Here is a 17077-nt window from a genome sequence, read left to right as displayed (position 1 = left end):
ACGAGAAGCAAAGTGCTGTGATGTTTTCCCACTTTTATTGTCAGGATACTTGCTTCATGTAAAATATTTCGATACAATACAGTACAGTACGACGCATGTTCCATCTGTCCACGCAAATTGGTTTTAAATTCTAAGGCTTTACCCACCGCACAAACGGAAGCTGCTTGCCACTTCTAACGTAAAAAAAAAAAAAAAAAAAGAGAGAGAGAGAAGGTATTAAATTATAAACTACCGAAACCAAGTTTCTTTCTTTGTCTTTTCAAATTTTCTTTCTATAAAGCCCAGCACCAGTGTTACCCGGTAGAGGGCGCCACATCCCCTCAGCGTGCTTCACTTAGCAACAGCAGCAGCCGCTTCGGCACAGATTCGGGCCGGTCCCCAGCAAATGCCTGTGTGTGTGTGTGTGTGTGTGTGTGTGTGTGTGTGTGTGTGTGTGTGTGTGTGTGTGGTGTGTGTGCGCGCGCGAGTGTTTGAGGGGGGACCTACAGAGACAAACGGACGGACGCACACCCCGTCACTGCTGGATTTGAACTGGAAGAGGACCTCCAGCGTTTGCCAAAGCGCTTTGGTGGTGGTCGGCGTTGGGGTGTGGGATTCCCCCCCCAGACAAGGCCTCTCTCAGTTTCGCGTGTAGCTGTTCCGTACCACTTTTTTTTAGGTCAAGCTTTTGTAAATTCTCGTTTGCTTTTGTGTAAATGGTCACGCCATAAACCAAAAAAAATTGCGGCCTGTTTTGTTACTGTGTTGGTGGCAAACTGTTGTTAATGATGCTCGTAACGTTTTATTTTACCGACGATGTCGTACTGGGCTGTGGAGGTGCCGCCAAGGTTCGCGCCCATGGGTTGGGAGAGGAGTCTGGGGCGGGGGGGGTTGGATGGGTGGTGAAGTTCCTGCCAGATTCTGCAGGACACTCAGATGCTTCCCCCTCCCTCAGTACATTCTCCCATATGGGCACATAGAGGGTGGAGCAAGGACAGGGCGGGCGGGTGGGTGGGTTGGTTGGTTGGGTGGGTGGAGGGGGACGAGTGTTCAGTAGCGGTGGGTCTGGTGGGAGTACTGCGGAGGTTGCTGGGAGGTAGAGGAGTATCCCATGCTGCTCTGGGGCAGTGATGTGCTTGGTCCTGGGTTCTGATAGGCAGCATGTGGATTGGAGCGCTGTGAACAGAATTGAAATCATAATGATAATCAGTAATAAACGTACAGCTTCCTTAAAAACATACATACACATGCAACAGTTAATGATGAAGTTCTTTCATGATTAAGAACTTTTTCATGTCTTTGCACGTGCTCACTCACACTTTAATATTATTATTCCTCATAATTATATTATTTTATTATTATTAATAAACTGTCCACTGCCAAATACACTGCAAGTGAGAACATAAACTGTACTGCACTGAGGATATGATCCGAGATAACCAATCACAGACCAGCACCACTTAAGAGTGTTGGGCATGTCTGAATGGCCCAATTCGGTTAATCCTTCAAATGCTGAACCTTTTCTTTAATGTTTATTGAAATTAATTGAATTAATTGAAGGGCACCATTGTTGTAACTATGCACACATCATTTCTTTTTGAAGTTGTAGTGCTTTAATTTAGAATGATAAATAAAGGTGACTACAAAAACTAAAAAGTAACCATATCATAAGGGTATTGGTGTTGTCAAAAAGCACTGACACAGCGAGAACTGCATACATCTGCAGCGGCCGACTGTTGTTAGTAAGCTTAACCTGTTGTTATGGCGACAACAGACGCAGAAGGTTGCCGGTTCGAATCCCGATCTGCCTAGGTGCCACTGAGGTGCCACTGAGCAAAGCACCGTCCCCACACACTGCTCCCCGGGCGCCTGCCATGGCTGCCCACTGCTCACTCAGGGTGATGGGTTAAATGCAGAGGACAAATTTCACTGTGTGCACCGTGTGCTGTGCCGCTGTGTATCACAAGTGACAATCACTTCACTTAAGGGGTCACTTCCTTAACTGGTAGGCCACCACTGCCCCACAGTGGTGATGCAGCCTAAGGCATAACCTGTCAAGGTATAACATCAAAATGCTACGAGCGGCCATGAGCTACTGTGATTTTAAAAGTTAAAGGGGCTAAAAATGTTTGTTTATTACAAGAATTGCATTGAAGGCCGCAAAAAAAGCTTGTTAGCTGATAGTACCTGGTAGTCTGAGGTCATTATCAGGCCACTTGAGGTAGTGGTAGGTGGGACCACCCGCACCTTCTTCAGGGGCGGACCCTGAGCATGACTGTTGTCAGGGTTACCTGTGTGCCCCGCCCCATTGGTGTGGTTGTTCCCCTGCTGTTGCTGCTGGTTCTTCTGCAAGGTAACAGCGCTACTTAATTCATTCCCAGGCTCACAAAAACCAAAAGACCCCTGGGAGGATTTGAGCATGCACGCGCCCTTTACCTTATCTGCCTTGTCCTCTGGCTCCTCCTCAGAAAGGAATTCTCGTTTGGGATAGGGAATCTGGCAGCCGGCAAACACACTGAGGGGGATAGCGCAGTTTCACCATTAACTATGCAAACGCCCTCAACAGCCCCAACTGGGCAAGATGTACTGAAAACCTTCCGGAGTCTGGAGTGGCGCCACTCACTCAGAGGTTGGCAGGGGCTCCTCCAGGAAATAAGGGTCCTGCATGGCTTGCTCAGATGTGATCCTGCGGATGGGGTCCATAGTAAGCAGCTTCTGCAGCTATAGGGAGAGTTTCCACAGTTGACTCGGATCATCTTTACAGCAGAAGGGTTGTGCTACAAGTGTGCAACATGGCGCATTGTGTTGCCCAGAAACCAGGTTGGTCCCTTTCACTTTTATTGCATTATTGCATAGAAATAATAAAAAAAAAAAAAACAGCTTGCAGTAAGGGGGTGTCAATCATTAAATCAAACAAATAGAATTATAATAGAGCAAATGTGAGTGTTACACTATTCAGTGTGAAAAATAAATAGGCCCATCGCCGTGTCTGACACTCACCAAATGGAATGCTTTGCTGTCAGGTTTCACTTTATGCTTCTCCATGTACTTTATAAGGCTGCAATTAGTGTATCTGGGACGAGACAGAAATAACAACAACATCTTAAAAAAATCTGTTGGAAGGAAACACTACATGGAGCATTGTCATGGGAGACAGGACTCACGTGTTCCTTCTGAAGTCTTTCATCAGCGTTGAGTGCTCTGGCATCTTCTTTATATCCTCCCAGTCCTTATCTACAAAGCATGTCCATGTTCATTACACCGCTGTCTGTAAATTGACTGTTCAATTCAAATGACTCTCAACAAGGGCCTAGTTACAACATCATGTCCCTTTATTTATCGCTAAGTGTTGCGCAGATATGTTGTAACCTTACGAATTACAGGCACAACATTACCAAGGTAACCTTTATGCTGACACTTCTGCCGTTTCACAAATATTGCACTATAATAACACTGCTGCTGGGACCATGTCATAATATATTTAAATGCTAAGGTAATCTGTCAAATGACAACAGCTCATTTGGAAAGAAGGATGCCCTTCATTTTTTCTTGCACTAATAAATGTTGCTGCCTGCAAGCTGCAATCACTGACATTACCCTGTTTTTTTTTCCCCCCAACGCCATAAACATCACATACGTTTAAAGGTACAGTATTAACTCCCCCCCCATAAAGCATGCGGTGGCAGTGAAACCGAGAAGGAGACCTGCAGGGAAGCCCATGACGTTGAAGATGCGGTCCAGCTGGTCATGGTGATATGGGTTACTGGTTTTAATGTCCTCCTGTCGACAGTGGAATATGGGCTCTGACGTCAATAGCTCCGCAAAAATACAGCCAATCGCCCAGATATCTGCAATTAAAAGCAGGAGAGAGGGAGAGAGAGAGAGAGAAAACACTCAGTGACAAACAGAGGGTAGAACTTTGAAGAAAAGAGACTTAAAAAATGAGAACTAAATTCACTAGATTTTCAAGCATTTGACAAATCATATTTTCTACCATTTTCTCACTATATTGGCAGACTTTAGTTTCTAATTGTAGTACGTCTTTTCAAGTTTAGTTTTTAATTTTTGTTAATGCAGAGCAGACAGACTTCTGGTTACAGAAGCAGTAGTTCGCACCAGTTTGCATTTCCATTACATTTTTCCATTCATGTGACGCCTCTAAATAAGCCCCACAACGATTTGGGGGTCATTATTTTCTTCACATATATTATTTTATATTCCTGCCAACCCAATCCATGCAGGGCTAAGCACAGTGCAGTGGACATCGCTTTATCCCTTTCATCGATTTCTGCTCATGAGGTTTCCGCCACAGGCCAAGACAGTGACAGGCAGGCAGAGTGTTGTTCTGAAAAGCAGAACGGTTGGACTGTGTGGTGCCGAGTTGAGCCCTGCTGCTCCTATCCGGGGCGTCAGGGGGAAAACAGGGAGGTGGTCTTCACCGATGGCTTTGGTGTAGTGCCTGGCCCCCAGCAGCAGTTCTGGTGCCCGGTACCAGAACGTGACAACCACAGGGTCCAAATCTGCTAAAGGCTTCAGTGGTGAGTTAAAGAGCCGGGCAAACCCCATATCCGCTGCACACACACACACACACACACACAAAGAAAATCTCATAAAACCGACACTCAATATGATGTGAATACTAGAGCACAAAAACGGTTCTGGACATACCGATTTTCACACGGCCTCGTTCTGGACCCTCTCCCATTACCAATATATTGGCTGGTTTCTGAAGGGAAAAATAAAAAGGTCACACAAATAAATCAAACTGCACTCATTCAGAGAGAGAGAGAGAGAGAAAAAAAGGGCCACTGTTAGAAAATTAAAAACACAGGAACCAATCTGGGCTCAGTTTCCTGAAACATTCAACCACTCAGACGACGAGAAGTTAAAATACGCTTTTATCAACTCCTACTTAATCTTTTAATGCGCCTCTGAATTACACGTCATCCACCATGATGCATTACGTTGTGTTCCTGGAGGCCGACTGCTTACCCTGCTAATGCGGCACCGCCTCCGGGGTCGGCATTTGTTGCTCATTAGGCCGATGGAGTACATTAGCAAAATTGAACAAGTCCAACAAAGTTCCCACAGAAGACATTCTGGCACAGCTAGCCACACTAACAAATAAACATAATGCCAAAATGAGCAAAGAACGCCACGTAGCATGATTAATTAAAGCCACTTTAATCTTCCTTGTGTTTGTGTAGAAGCTGCAGTTTGCAATTCAAACTCAACAATTTACTGGACGCGTGAGATCATTGTTTCTCTGGCTCTGTTAAAAGGGAAATTTCATTTCATTTCCAAAAATTTGCCTACAGACTGACTTCAATGTCTGCAACCATCTACCACAACTCAAACATACACCAGCCTCGTTCGCTAGTGTAAGGTCAGGCGCTGTTACATTTGGTGTCAATCTGCAAGATAAATGTACTTTTTGATAGTGTGACATTATTTCGGTCATCCAGAAATAATCTGTTCATTTATTTAAATCCTTACAGCAGAAATCAAGCCCCCCGCTTAGCACCAGTTTGAAAGTAGTGCCCAAGCTTTATACTCCATCCAGACCACAGTTTCTGAAGGTCGCCTGGCCTTGCCACTATTTGGGGAATATTCAGCTGGTTTGGCATCCCCTGATCGCATGCTCGAAGAGATTAGAGAATTCATTTTGACTTCTGAAGCTGTAAAGTCTGTATACAATAACAATAAGTAAACAAATTTAATATATGTATATAAAAATGTCAATCATGGACATCATACAACCATAGTCTTGTGTCATGGTTGATTAATATACAGGGTGGGCCATTTATATGGATACACCTTAATAAAATGGGGATGGTTGGTGATATTAACGTCTTGTTTGTGGCACATTAGTGTATGTGAGGGGGCAAACTTTTCAAGATGGGTGGTGACCATAGTGGCCATTTTGAAGTCGGACATCTTGGAAGAGGGTCATGTGACATCAAATTTATTGGTAATTTCACAAGAAAAACAATGGTTTTAACGTAACTTTATTCTTTCATGAGTTATTTACAAGTTTCTGACTACTTATAAAATGTGTTCAATGTCACCAACCATTCCCATTTTATTAAGGTGTATCCATATAAATGGCCCGCCCTTACATTTTCAGGATATTTTCAGCGGGAATTGAGTAGCTCTGTGTGGTAGCTTGCGTACTACTCCTCTGGTAAACTGACCCAATGTAAAGTTTGATTGTGACTCACCAGGTCTCTGTGCAGGACCCAGTTGGCGTGCAGATAGTGGATCCCATCCAGAATCTGGTAGAGTAAAGACTTGACCATCCCTCGTGGCAGCTGCAGCGGCTTCTTATTGGCCTTGGAGGCTCTGTGGAACTTAATGATGTGCTGCATGCAGGATGGTGAGACCGGTATCAGGCGTGAGCGCGGGAACGAGCGCACGTGAAATACGGAAGGAATGTTAATTACCCAGAGGTCGTGCTCGGCGTAATCGAACAGCAGCCAGACTTTGCGGTCGGCGTGTGAGAGGAAAACCTTCTGCAGTGAAATGACATTCGGGTGTTTCAGTTCCCGCAGCAGCTGAAATCGAGACACGCCAGTTATTCGATGCCACATCACACACATCGTGCAGGTTTTATAGCGTTCTAAAATTATATGTGCCGCGCGTTTCATTTGCAACGGTTCGAACCGCGGCCTGGCACGAAGGCCGCTGGTTCCTGCCACAGAGACTCAAAACACCAAGTAGGCCTCCTCTTCACCACCCCCATTCTCACCACCTTCTGCTGGAGAACCATCCAGAGAATCCTCAGCAGGTTCCTGGTTCGGAACCTGTGCAAACTGAAAGCTTCCCAATCAGACATTGAGGACACCCGAGAACAACGTCTGTGTTGTGCTACACCCTCATGCTAGTTTGTCGAAATGTCTTGACGTGATTCGTTCCGTCATGTCTCACCTGCATCAGACGCTTTGTTATACCAGTGGCTCCACAATCTCAACCCTCTAGTCTACAAACATTCTTCAATTTTGAATGGATTGTGTATTTGCTTCGGAACATATATGACTAGCAGTATACGGGTGTATAAGGTGTCGCTGAGCAAAAGCACTGTCCCCACGCGGTGCACAGAACAATTTAAACCGTCACCCGGGGTGATGGTTAAAAGCAGAGGACCTGCTTCGTTGTGTGCACCGTGTGCTGTGCTGCAGCATTTCACAATGACAATTATATACACACACACACACACACACACATATATGTGTGTGTGTGTGTGTGTGTGTGTAAAAAGAAAAATATTTAGAATGCTATGTTATAGTACATATTCTATGTCAAGAAATCTCAGGTTTAAATCATAATTGGCAATATGTGTGTTTTGGTAGTAGTTGAAATTGGTCCCACAGACCCACAAGGGTTAATACAATGAGAGCAATCACCCCATTCATGATCATACAGAGCTTAGTAATTCACAGATTAATCAATGCGAATGAAACACGCGACTTGAACCAGACTGAAGGCGATGGTGTAGACAGGGAAATAGTGAATAATAAATGTAAATTTATTCAGCGCGTCTTCGCTCACTGACAGCGGCGAAGGCGTTAATAACAACAAGCTGAGGAACATGACACAGGACCCCAGAAGAAGTAAAATAAGGTGGTTTGAAATGTGGCCATCCGCACTGGGTGCATGTCAGAAATTCCAACTGCACCATACAAGCCAAACATTAACTAACCTACGACATGATCTCCAGACGTTCAAAAGCGCTCGCGTAGCGAATGATCTGATTAAAATGGTACTAGCGTTGTGATCGTCAAATCATCCCCCTGCAAGAATTTAAGGGTGTCTTGGTCGACGAAGCAAAGCACGATTCAACTGAATATGCATATACAAACACACACTGGAAAGCTGGATCACTGCTACAAAGAGTCCATTTCACTGCATTTAACAAGACCCCCCCCACCCCACACACACACACACACACACACACACACACACACACACACACACCCTTTTTATTGTCACTCACTCACCCACCCACCCACTCACTCAGCATCCTTAAACACTTAGTACTGTTCCTCAGGGTAACGGCTGCCAGAACCCATCCTGGGAAACTGGCCCATGGGGTGCAGACACACACACACACACACACAGCACTCACTCACACCTATGGACGATTCAGAGTCATCAATCCACCTAGTGCACACGCCTGGAGAGACCGGAGAACCCAGTTGAAGCCGGTGGCAGCATGGGGGGAGCATGCAAACTCCACACACACAAGGTCCAAGCCGGGAATCGAACTCGCAGCCTCAGAGGTGTTATTTCATATCCCCGCCTATGGGGCAGCGGTGGCCTAGAAGTTAAGCTAATCCTGAGCCGCCAAGGTGCCACTGAGCAAAGCACCGTCCCCACACACTGCTCACTAAGGGTTAAAAGCAGAGGACACGTTTCGTTGGGTCACCGTGTGCTGTGCTGCAGTGTAGCACAGTGACAATCACTTCACTTTCACTGTGTTGATCTTAACAAAGGCCTCCACGGTCACCGGACCTGAACCCAATCCAGATGGTTTGGGGTGAGCTGGACCAACAAGTGCTAAACACCTCTGGGAACTCCTTCAAGACTGTTGGAGAAGCATTTCAGGTGACGACCTCTTGAAGCTCATCGAGAGAATGCCAAGAGTGTGCAAAGCAGTAATCAGAGCAAAGAAACTAGAATATAAAACATGCTTTCACTTATTTCACCTTTTTTTTTTGTTAAGTACAGAACTCCACATGTGTTCATTCATAGTTTTGATGCCTTCAGTGAGAATCTACCAACGTAAATGGTCATAAAGATAAAGAAAACACATCGAATGAGAAGGTGTCCAAACTTTTGGCCTGTACGTTATATACATGTTGAAATGCAATAATAACTTTAATAATGTAGCAGGAACACACTTACTGCAATCTCTCTGCAAGCAGACATGGAGATTCCCGTGCCTTCGATCTGCTTCAGGGCATAGTCTTTATCATCCTTCCTACAAACAGCGAGGGAGGGAGGGAGAGAGGGAGGGAGGGAGGCCATTAGTACAACATCACTGCACCCCCCCCCCCCCCCCAGTCCCATTCACTGGGTTACACAACAGCCCCGCCAACAACGGTCGGCAGGAAGGTTAAATCAGGACCGTCTGGCAGGTCAACAGCGGCGAGGCACCGCGGGCCAAAACCCACACAGATGGGCGTCCCACACCGTCCCATAAAAGTGGGTTTTTGCGCCTCCTCCGGCTCAGACCAACTCCTGGAGGTTTTAAACACTCGTTAAAAAAAAAAAAAAAAAACGCATTCGGTGCACAAAACATCTTTAAACGCTTAGGATTTGTGAAAGTAGGCTTCCGGCCGCCGGCGTGTCTGGACGGTAACGGCCAAACTTTGCGCCGCGTCACTCGCTGGGTGAGAAAACCGAGCCGGAACTCACGTACAGTCGGCTCAGACCGAGATACAGAGTTCTGGGTTAATTTACATTACGATGATTCATACAAGATCACAGCATAATCACAAAAAAAGTAGGGTGGTAGTGGCCTAGTGGGTAACACACTCGCCTATGAACCAGAAGACCCAGGTTAAAATCCCGCTTACTACCATCGTGTCCCTGAGCAAGACACTTAACCCTGAGTGTCTCCAGGGGGGGACTGTCCCTGTAACTACTGATTGTAAGTCGCTCTGGATAAGGGCGTCTGATAAATGCTGTAAATGTAAAATGTAAAACTTAAAGACTGGTGATGTGCCAGAAATCAGTCAAAAAAAAAAAAAAGACAAAAAAAAATTAAATAAATTTATGTACTTTCTTTTTTCTCGTATTCCTTGAGTAGGGTGGTAGTAGCCTATGAACCGGAAGACCACGAAGTCACAGGTCCGTGTCCCTGAGCAGGACACTCCAGAGATCCCGTCCCTTTAACTGCTGATTGGGAGTAGCTCTGGATATAAATGTAAATTTGTGGGCTTGTTTCTGTGTAAAATGTTTGTCATATAGGGCAGTGGTGGCCTAGCGGTTAAGGCAGCGGCCCCGTAATCAGAAGGTTGCCGGTTCGAATACCGATCTGCCACTAAGCAAAGTACCGTCCCCCCACACTCAGGGTGATGGGTTAAATGCAGAGGACACATTTTTGTTGTGTCACCGTGTGCTGTGCTGCAGTGTAACACTTCACTTTCGTATTAATCAATAGAGCAATTATATTTTAATCGAAATTCAAAGACCTTATTAGGTGAACAATTTATACCCACTGTTAATTAAATTCATATTTAATTGTTTGTTTAAATTTACATTCCAGAGGTTTGCATGTGTATTTTATTTGCTCTGCATACACGTCTACATTTAAGTTCATTGCAGATTTATCAGCAGCTTCGCCATGTTGGAGGAGAAATTGTCCCGGTGTGGCTTAGATTGTATGGTGTACATTTTATACTTTATTGCTGTATAGTTTTTTAATTTTCGCTGCTCTTACATTTGTTCTATCCACTTTCTGCTGTGACAGTGCAAATGTCCCACTTGTGGGACTAATAAAGGTTTATCTTATCTAATCTTATCTTACAAGAGGAGGACGCCGTCACTCACCTGTCACCGCCGCGACACCTCACACACACATTTACGTCATTTACCAGACGCCCTTATCCAGAGCGACTTCCAACCAGAAGTTACAGGGACAGTCCCCCCCCCCTGGAGCAACTTAGGGTTAAGTGTCTTGCTCAGGGACACAGTGGTAGTAAGTGGGATCTGAACCCGGGTCTTCGGGTGTGTTACCCGCTAGGCCACTGCCAGCCTGACAGAGAGGCAAGGAGGTCGTCACAAGCTGGGAACGTGTGTGTGTGTGTGTGTGTGTGTGTGTGTACGAGGCCCCGACTCACCCATCTTTCCTCTTCGCCTTGTACACGTGCCCGTACGTCCCGCGGCCGACTTTGCAGCCCTCGTACTCGAACAGGTCCTCCACCCGCTCTCGCTCCCCGGTCAGCTTCACTTTGAAGTCATAGTCCATGTTTCCCCCGCGGCCACGCGCAGCGCGGCCCCGCTTCCCGTCGCGTCGCGTCGCGTCCTCTCGGCGTGCGTGCGTGCGTGCGAGCGTGCGTGCGTGCGCTTCCTCAACAACAAAAAAAAAAAAAAAAAAAGGAGGCAACTTACTTCGCCAGAACGGCTTAGAAAAACGAATTGCCTGCCCTGGCGCTGCTCCTACCGCACACCGCGGTCCCTCATTTACTGGCCGTCTTCGCGGAAACGGGGCGAAAGGCGCGGCGGCACGACGGCACCGGCGGGGCCTCGGATTGCGCCTCCCTCGCCTGTTAGCGCGTTATTCGGGTTTTATTTATCCCTTTCGCCGCTAACTGCGCCTCTCCGCCGGTACCTCACTCTGGAGAGTTGAGCGTCCACGCACGGCAGTGTCGCAAAAACGTCGCTAAAGCCGCTGGCGCGACGAACGGCGGCGCAGCAGAAGCGGGTGTGGGGCGGCAGAACAGACACTCGCAGGGCAAGATCGACGACTCTGCCTTAACTTCCAGTCCAAAAACCAAACACAAAGATGAACAAGGGATTGTTTTTCTTAAATATAAAGTATAAATATATGTTTTCTTAAAATACAGCATATATATTCCATAAACAATGTGTGCTTAGCACATTTACGAACATTTATCACACAGCATTATTTATTTCATTTCTGCCCAAATTAAGAGCAAGAACAGAAGTAATAACTTAAACATCTGCAACCATGTCTGCATTTGTCAGAGCTGTTGAAATTGTCTTTGTCCAAGAAATTGTTCTGTTGGAAAGTATTTAAAAAATCAAAATCGTTAGCATCAATATGATTAACACGACGTAACACTATTTTAAAGCAGGCGTGAAATTTTAACTACGTGTATTTAGAAATGTTCGTGTGTATAATTTCAAAGACTTCTTATATTTTTTTTTAACGATTGCTATTCTATTTTTAACCAATCAGGTCCTCCGGTAATACAACGTGACTTAATCCGGAAGTACTGTGTAAATCGTCGTTCTTGTTAATAAAAGTGTGTTTGTTCGGGTTGCTAATAGTAGCGTCAAGTCGTATCAGTACCACGTGCATTTTAACTATTTATACGATTTGCTCGATTTACTTTATAAATATAAAAACTTTATATATGTGTTTTAAATAAAATAATTCATTTGGCAGAGTAAACCGAAAACAAGATTTCACATTGTGCAAAATACAAATTCACACAGTTTATGCGGTTTTGACTAGAAACAGTGCATCAGTGTAGGTACTCTCGAGAAAGTACGACATACTCGGTGCAAAATATTTCATCTTAAAATAAATATATGTTTATACATCTGCGCCACACGTTTGCAAGGTGGAAAAATGAAAGCCGATAAACACCATCTGCTGCTGTTTGTTGTTGTAAGGAAAGAACCGAGTATGTGGAAACGCTTAAACCCGGAATTGCTTGGCATCAGACGAGTTTGCGTCAGCCGGGAAGGTGGGAACGGAAATCGCCGGGAAAGTTGCACACAGGACGATCGGCGTGTGACACCACTGGTCCCATCTTAGCGACGTTATAATCAGAGCGGAGAGGGAGCTTGGCCCGTCCATATTACAGCTGCTGTTTCAGGTACTGTAGTGGCTCCTCGTGACGTTGTCACGGCCCACGGGTGGCGGCCAAAACCAGCGCCGACGCGAGTTGCCTCCCCCGTGGTGTTTCATAAAGATTGCGACTCTTTGGATATTGTTAACCGTTGGTCGAAACGTTTCATTAGCGCGTAGCCACCTAGCCATTGACACCAACAAATGCGCCGCGCGTGCGGAATGACAGCTCGTCCCTGCGTGGCGTCGCGTCCCAACGTCGGACGGGCGGGGACGCGATTCGATCTGATCAGCCACGGCGTGATGCCAAAACAACACTTCTTTATTGTCTGGCCGATGAGCACGCAAGGTAGCATGGTGCCCGACTTTTCTCCCGTCAAGTCCCGCCTCCGGCGGCGTGCGAGTGGCCGCCCGGCGTGTCCGTCGCGATTCCCGGCTCGCTCATTGGTCGGCTCGGGTGACACCGTCGGGTCCGTGTCGCCCACCGCTCTACGCTCCTCGTCATGGCCTACTGTATGATCCGCTGTGAATTGGTGACATCGCCTGGAAAGACGTGACGCCCCGCCGCCGTCCCGGCCTCCGTCGCTCACCGGCGGCCGCCGCTGCGCGACACCCGGTTTTACGCGCGTTTGAAGGACCCAAGATGCGGCTTACTGGCATTCATTTTGTGTGCAGAGCCTTTCCAAGAGAAGATGGCTGTGTGGCGGCTAACGTGAGATCGTTTCCACGCCGTGCCACTTAGTCGGCGTCGCCGCGTTTTCACGCCGTTCGTTTTAATCGCGTTTCGTGAAACGTCAACACGCGAAGTGGCTCCATGTTCAGCACAGCCTCGCTTGTCGGGCCTGGCTGTGTGTTGATTCCTGCACCGAGTCTCAAGTAATAGCTTGCTTGCTTGCTTTCTTTCTTTCTTTTTTATTGAGTTTAAAAATAATAATAAAAAAAATGTATGGTGTAAAGACTACAGTGGCTCCGTTTAAAAAAAGAAAAAAAAAAAAGAAAAAACACCCTGTGACCACGGTGGTGCCTTTTTATACTCGAAGACGAGGTTCTCGGTTGTGACCGGACCCTTCCCTTTACGTTAAGCAGCGGTTCGCACAGCGATGGACCCTCCCGGCGGGCGAGACGAGCGACGCCGGCAGGCCGAGCGTCTCCGGAGGGAGGAGGCGTACTATCACTTCATCAACGAGCTGAGCGAGGAGGAGTATCGGCTGATGAGGGACAGTAACCTACTTGGTACTCCTGGTGAGTCCCGACTGGGGTAATAATGTAATAACACTGTACTAAGTGCTCGCACCCGCGATAGGGTTGCCAGTAACACTCTGGACCAGTATTTGGATCCTCCATCACATTTACATTTACAGCATTTATCAGACGCCCTTATCCAGAGCGACTTACAATCAGTAGTTACAGGGACAGTCCCCCCCCTGGAGACACTCAGGGTTAAGTGTCTTGCTCAGGGACACGATGGTAGTAAGTGGGTTTTGAACCTGGGTCTTCTGGTTCACAGGCGAGTGTGTTACCCCACTAGGCCACGACCACCCTAACAGGTGCCTGCCCATGCTTGAGGAATTATTAAGAGGCCAGTGTCAGGGGACCTGTGCCACCTTGATGAAGCATGTCTGATATATATTCGGGTGCCTGTCCAGTGAGTGACAAAATAGGACATTGTAATCTATCCTGGAGCGAACAGGCAGCCATTGAAGAGACTTCAGAACATTTACGGCGTTTACCAGACGCCCTTATCCAGAGCGACTTACAATCAGTAGTGACAGGGACAGTCCCCCCCTGGAGACAGAGTCCTGCTCAGGGACACGATGGTAGTAAGTGGGGCTTGAACCTGGGTCTTCTGGCTCATAGGCGAGTGTGTTACCCACTAGGCCACTACTGCCACCTTGTCACCAAAGCGCTCGCGTGACGCTTGTCTCTAATGCTCAGGCGAGGTGACAGCAGAGGAGCTGCGGCAGCGCCTGGACGGGGCGAAGGAGCAGGTGTCCGCCCAGCCGCGCGCCGAGCCGCGCCCTGAGGGCAGCGACGCAGGAGAGGAAGAAGGCAGCAGCGGTGAGTAGAGGTTTATTAACGTGGGCCGCGGGGCCGACCGGAACCTTACCGGTTCTCGTTCCGTGCGCAGGGACTCCAGAGGCTGGCGCCGAGACGTCCAACGGAGACTCGCTGCTCGAGTGGCTGAACACGTTCCGCCGCACGGGCAACGCCACCCGCAGCGGCCAGAGCGGCAACCAGACGTGGCGTGCGGTCAGCCGCACCAACCCGAACAGCGGCGAGTTCCGCTTCAGCCTCGAGATCAACATCAACCACGAGCAGCCGGAACCCGGCGAGCACAACGATGGGCCCGACGCCGCCGATCTGCAGGCGCCGCCGGCGCCGCCGGGTTCCTTACGCACAGGCTCGTACGCGTCCAGCAGACCTGCCCCGTACCCGAGTCAAAGGCCCTCGCCGTACCCCAACCAGGGCCGTCCGGCGCTTGGCAGGAGGGCGCAGGCCCGCCGCACGCGCAGCGGCACCGCCCCCCCGCGACCGGCGCCGCCGGCACCTCCGTCACCCCCCACGCCGCTCAGAAGGAACGCGGCCGCCCAGCCCACGGCTCCGCCTCCTCTCCAACCCCCCCTCTCCTCCCACAACGCGGCGGCCCCGGACGCCGGCGCGGCGAGCGACCGCGCGCGCCCCGCCTCCCCGGACGCCGGAGAGGGACAGCAGGGGGCGCCGGCGCCTCCGAGCCCCGCGGGCGGGGCGCCGAGCTGCGAGTCGCGCGGCAGCAGGACTCGACCACGCGGCCGCGTGCGCCGGCTGCTCGCCGGAGGCGGGCTCTCCCGGACGTCTCGGCGGAGCCGCTCCCCCGTGCAACGAAGCCCCGCCCCCGGCCCTGCTGCGGAGGCCGGCGGCGCCGGCGCTAGTGCTAACTCTCCTGGGGCCGGCGGGGCAGAAGGCGAAGCCGCCGGTGACGTGGAAGGAGCCGCGGCGGAACCGGCGGCGCCCGCGGGCGACGGGACTGCCGCCGAGGCCGCGGAGTCGCACGCCTCCGGAGTCGCGGGGGGCGGGGCCGGCGGCGGGGGAGTGCGGCGCCACCCCACCATCATGCTGGACCTGCAGGTGCGCCGGATTCGGCCGGGAGAGAACCGGGACCGGGACAGCATCGCCAGTCGCACGCGCTCGCGGGCCCGCGCCGCCGAGAACACCGTGACCTTCGAGAGCGACAGCGGCGGCTTCCGCCGCACCATCTCCCGCTCCGAGCGCGCCGGCATCCGCACCTACGTCAGCACCATCCGCATCCCGCTGCGCCGCATCTCCGAGACGGGCCTCGGCGAGCCCAGCTCCACCGCGCTGCGCTCCATACTGCGGCAGATCATGACCGGCTTCGGCGAGCTCAGCTCCCTCATGGAGACCGAAGCCGACTCGGAGAACCGGGGCGGAGCCGTCGCCGGACTCGACACCGGAGCCGGCGGGAACGCCGCGCCGCCTCATCGCGGTCACGCCGGGGACGGGGGCGGGGCAGCCGCCGACGCCGAGAGGCACGGACCGGCCGAGGGCGAGGGACGGGGACGGCGGAGGGCAGGCCCGGCAGGGCGGCAGAACCGGGACGGCCGCGGCGCCCGGCGAGGGCCGGCCCACCAGCAGGGACACCAACAACCTGGTGGAGAACGGCACGCTGCCGATCCTGCGGCTGGCGCACTTCTTCCTGCTCAACGACGAGGAGGACGAGGACCACCCGCGCGGCCTCACCAAAGAGCAGATCGACAATCTGGCAACGCGCACCTACGGCCAGGCCAGCCTGGAGGGCGAGGCCGGCCGCGCCTGCAGCGTCTGCATCAACGAGTACGCCCAGGGCAACAAGCTGCGCCGCCTGCCGTGCGCCCACGAGTTCCACGTCCACTGCATAGACCGCTGGCTCTCGGAGAACAACACCTGCCCCATCTGCCGGCAGCCCATCCTGTCCGGCCACCACGACTGACCCCGGCGCGGGGCCGTCCTCCTGTACATAGCGCTTCCTTCCGTGTTTTCATCCGGTGAGATCCGTTGTATTTGAGCTGAAGGTAGAAAGAGGGAAAAAAAAAAAAAAAAAAAAAAGGCCGTATAAATGCAGAGAATTAACAAAGCTTTATTTTTTTAGAATTCTCGTGTTTTTACCGCCCCCCCCTCGGCGCTTTTCTTTCGTTTCTTCTCTGTGACCTTGTCGTCAGGCTTTGGGGGAGCGGGGGGGTCGCGCACGACGTAATGCCTGTGGAGCTACGCTAACAGTCGCTAATCCATATCACCGTCACTCCTCACGCGGTCCGCCGACCGGCACTCAGACCTGTAAATATATAATATAGACGTTCGTGTGATGGGTATGAAAGTGGTCGCCTGACTGACTCCGCTAATTTGCAGGATCTTCATGTTTTAAGCGCTTACCTAAATCCTTCATTTAAAAAAAAAAAAAAAAAGATTTCTTTGGAAAAGTTTTTTTTTTTTTTTTTTTTTTTTTTATTGCATTTTCAATCAAAGCTGGATTTGAGCTGCCCCGTTGTATCTGCTAATTTTCATGAGGTGTGGTCTTTATTG

General features: G+C 49.9%; 2 protein-coding genes across 3 annotated transcripts; one reads left to right on the top strand and one right to left on the bottom strand.

The window, feature by feature from the left end:
- Positions 1 to 16: 16 nt before the first annotated feature.
- cdk8 (cyclin dependent kinase 8) lies at positions 17 to 11374 on the bottom strand. 2 transcript variants are annotated; one of them, XM_028970519.1, is made up of 14 exons: positions 11147 to 11374; positions 10824 to 11053; positions 8884 to 8959; positions 6423 to 6533; positions 6201 to 6341; positions 4648 to 4705; positions 4419 to 4550; positions 3684 to 3827; positions 3144 to 3213; positions 2980 to 3052; positions 2603 to 2700; positions 2416 to 2494; positions 2167 to 2325; positions 17 to 1155 (listed from the first exon to the last, which is right to left on the bottom strand). In XM_028970519.1, the coding sequence occupies exons 2-14, from the start codon at positions 10949 to 10951 to the stop codon at positions 1030 to 1032; spliced, it is 1395 nt and encodes a 464-aa protein (XP_028826352.1). In that variant the 5' UTR covers positions 10952 to 11053; positions 11147 to 11374; the 3' UTR covers positions 17 to 1029. The 2 variants fall into 2 exon arrangements, with proteins under 2 accessions (XP_028826352.1, XP_028826350.1); XM_028970517.1 differs by having other exon boundaries at positions 10824 to 11374.
- A 1096-nt stretch (positions 11375 to 12470) lies between these two features.
- Positions 12471 to 16607, top strand: rnf6 (ring finger protein (C3H2C3 type) 6). The gene is given in 5 exon segments (XM_028968784.1): positions 12471 to 12551; positions 13610 to 13765; positions 14459 to 14581; positions 14652 to 16083; positions 16085 to 16607. Coding segments are annotated over 4 exon segments (2100 nt in total). The 5' UTR covers positions 12471 to 12551; positions 13610 to 13623; the 3' UTR covers positions 16488 to 16607.
- Positions 16608 to 17077: the final 470 nt, after the last annotated feature.

Source organism: Denticeps clupeoides, chromosome 2 (assembly GCF_900700375.1).
Source record: "Denticeps clupeoides chromosome 2, fDenClu1.1, whole genome shotgun sequence".
Lineage (NCBI taxonomy): Eukaryota > Metazoa > Chordata > Actinopteri > Clupeiformes > Denticipitidae > Denticeps > Denticeps clupeoides.
This window is presented reverse-complemented; position numbering and strand designations above follow the sequence as displayed.

Bases quoted from the DNA above. Each gene is read 5' to 3' on its own strand.
- cdk8 (XM_028970517.1), bottom strand. From the start codon at position 10,951: ATGGACTATGACTTCAAAGTGAAGCTGACCGGGGAGCGAGAGCGGGTG. The intron at 6,342-6,422 runs GTAATTAACATT...TCCTGCATGCAG, and splicing joins ACGCCGAGCACGACCTCTGG to CACATCATTAAGTTCCACAG. The intron at 1,156-2,166 runs GTACTATCAGCT...TTCTGTTCACAG, and splicing joins TAATGACCTCAGACTACCAG to CGCTCCAATCCACATGCTGC.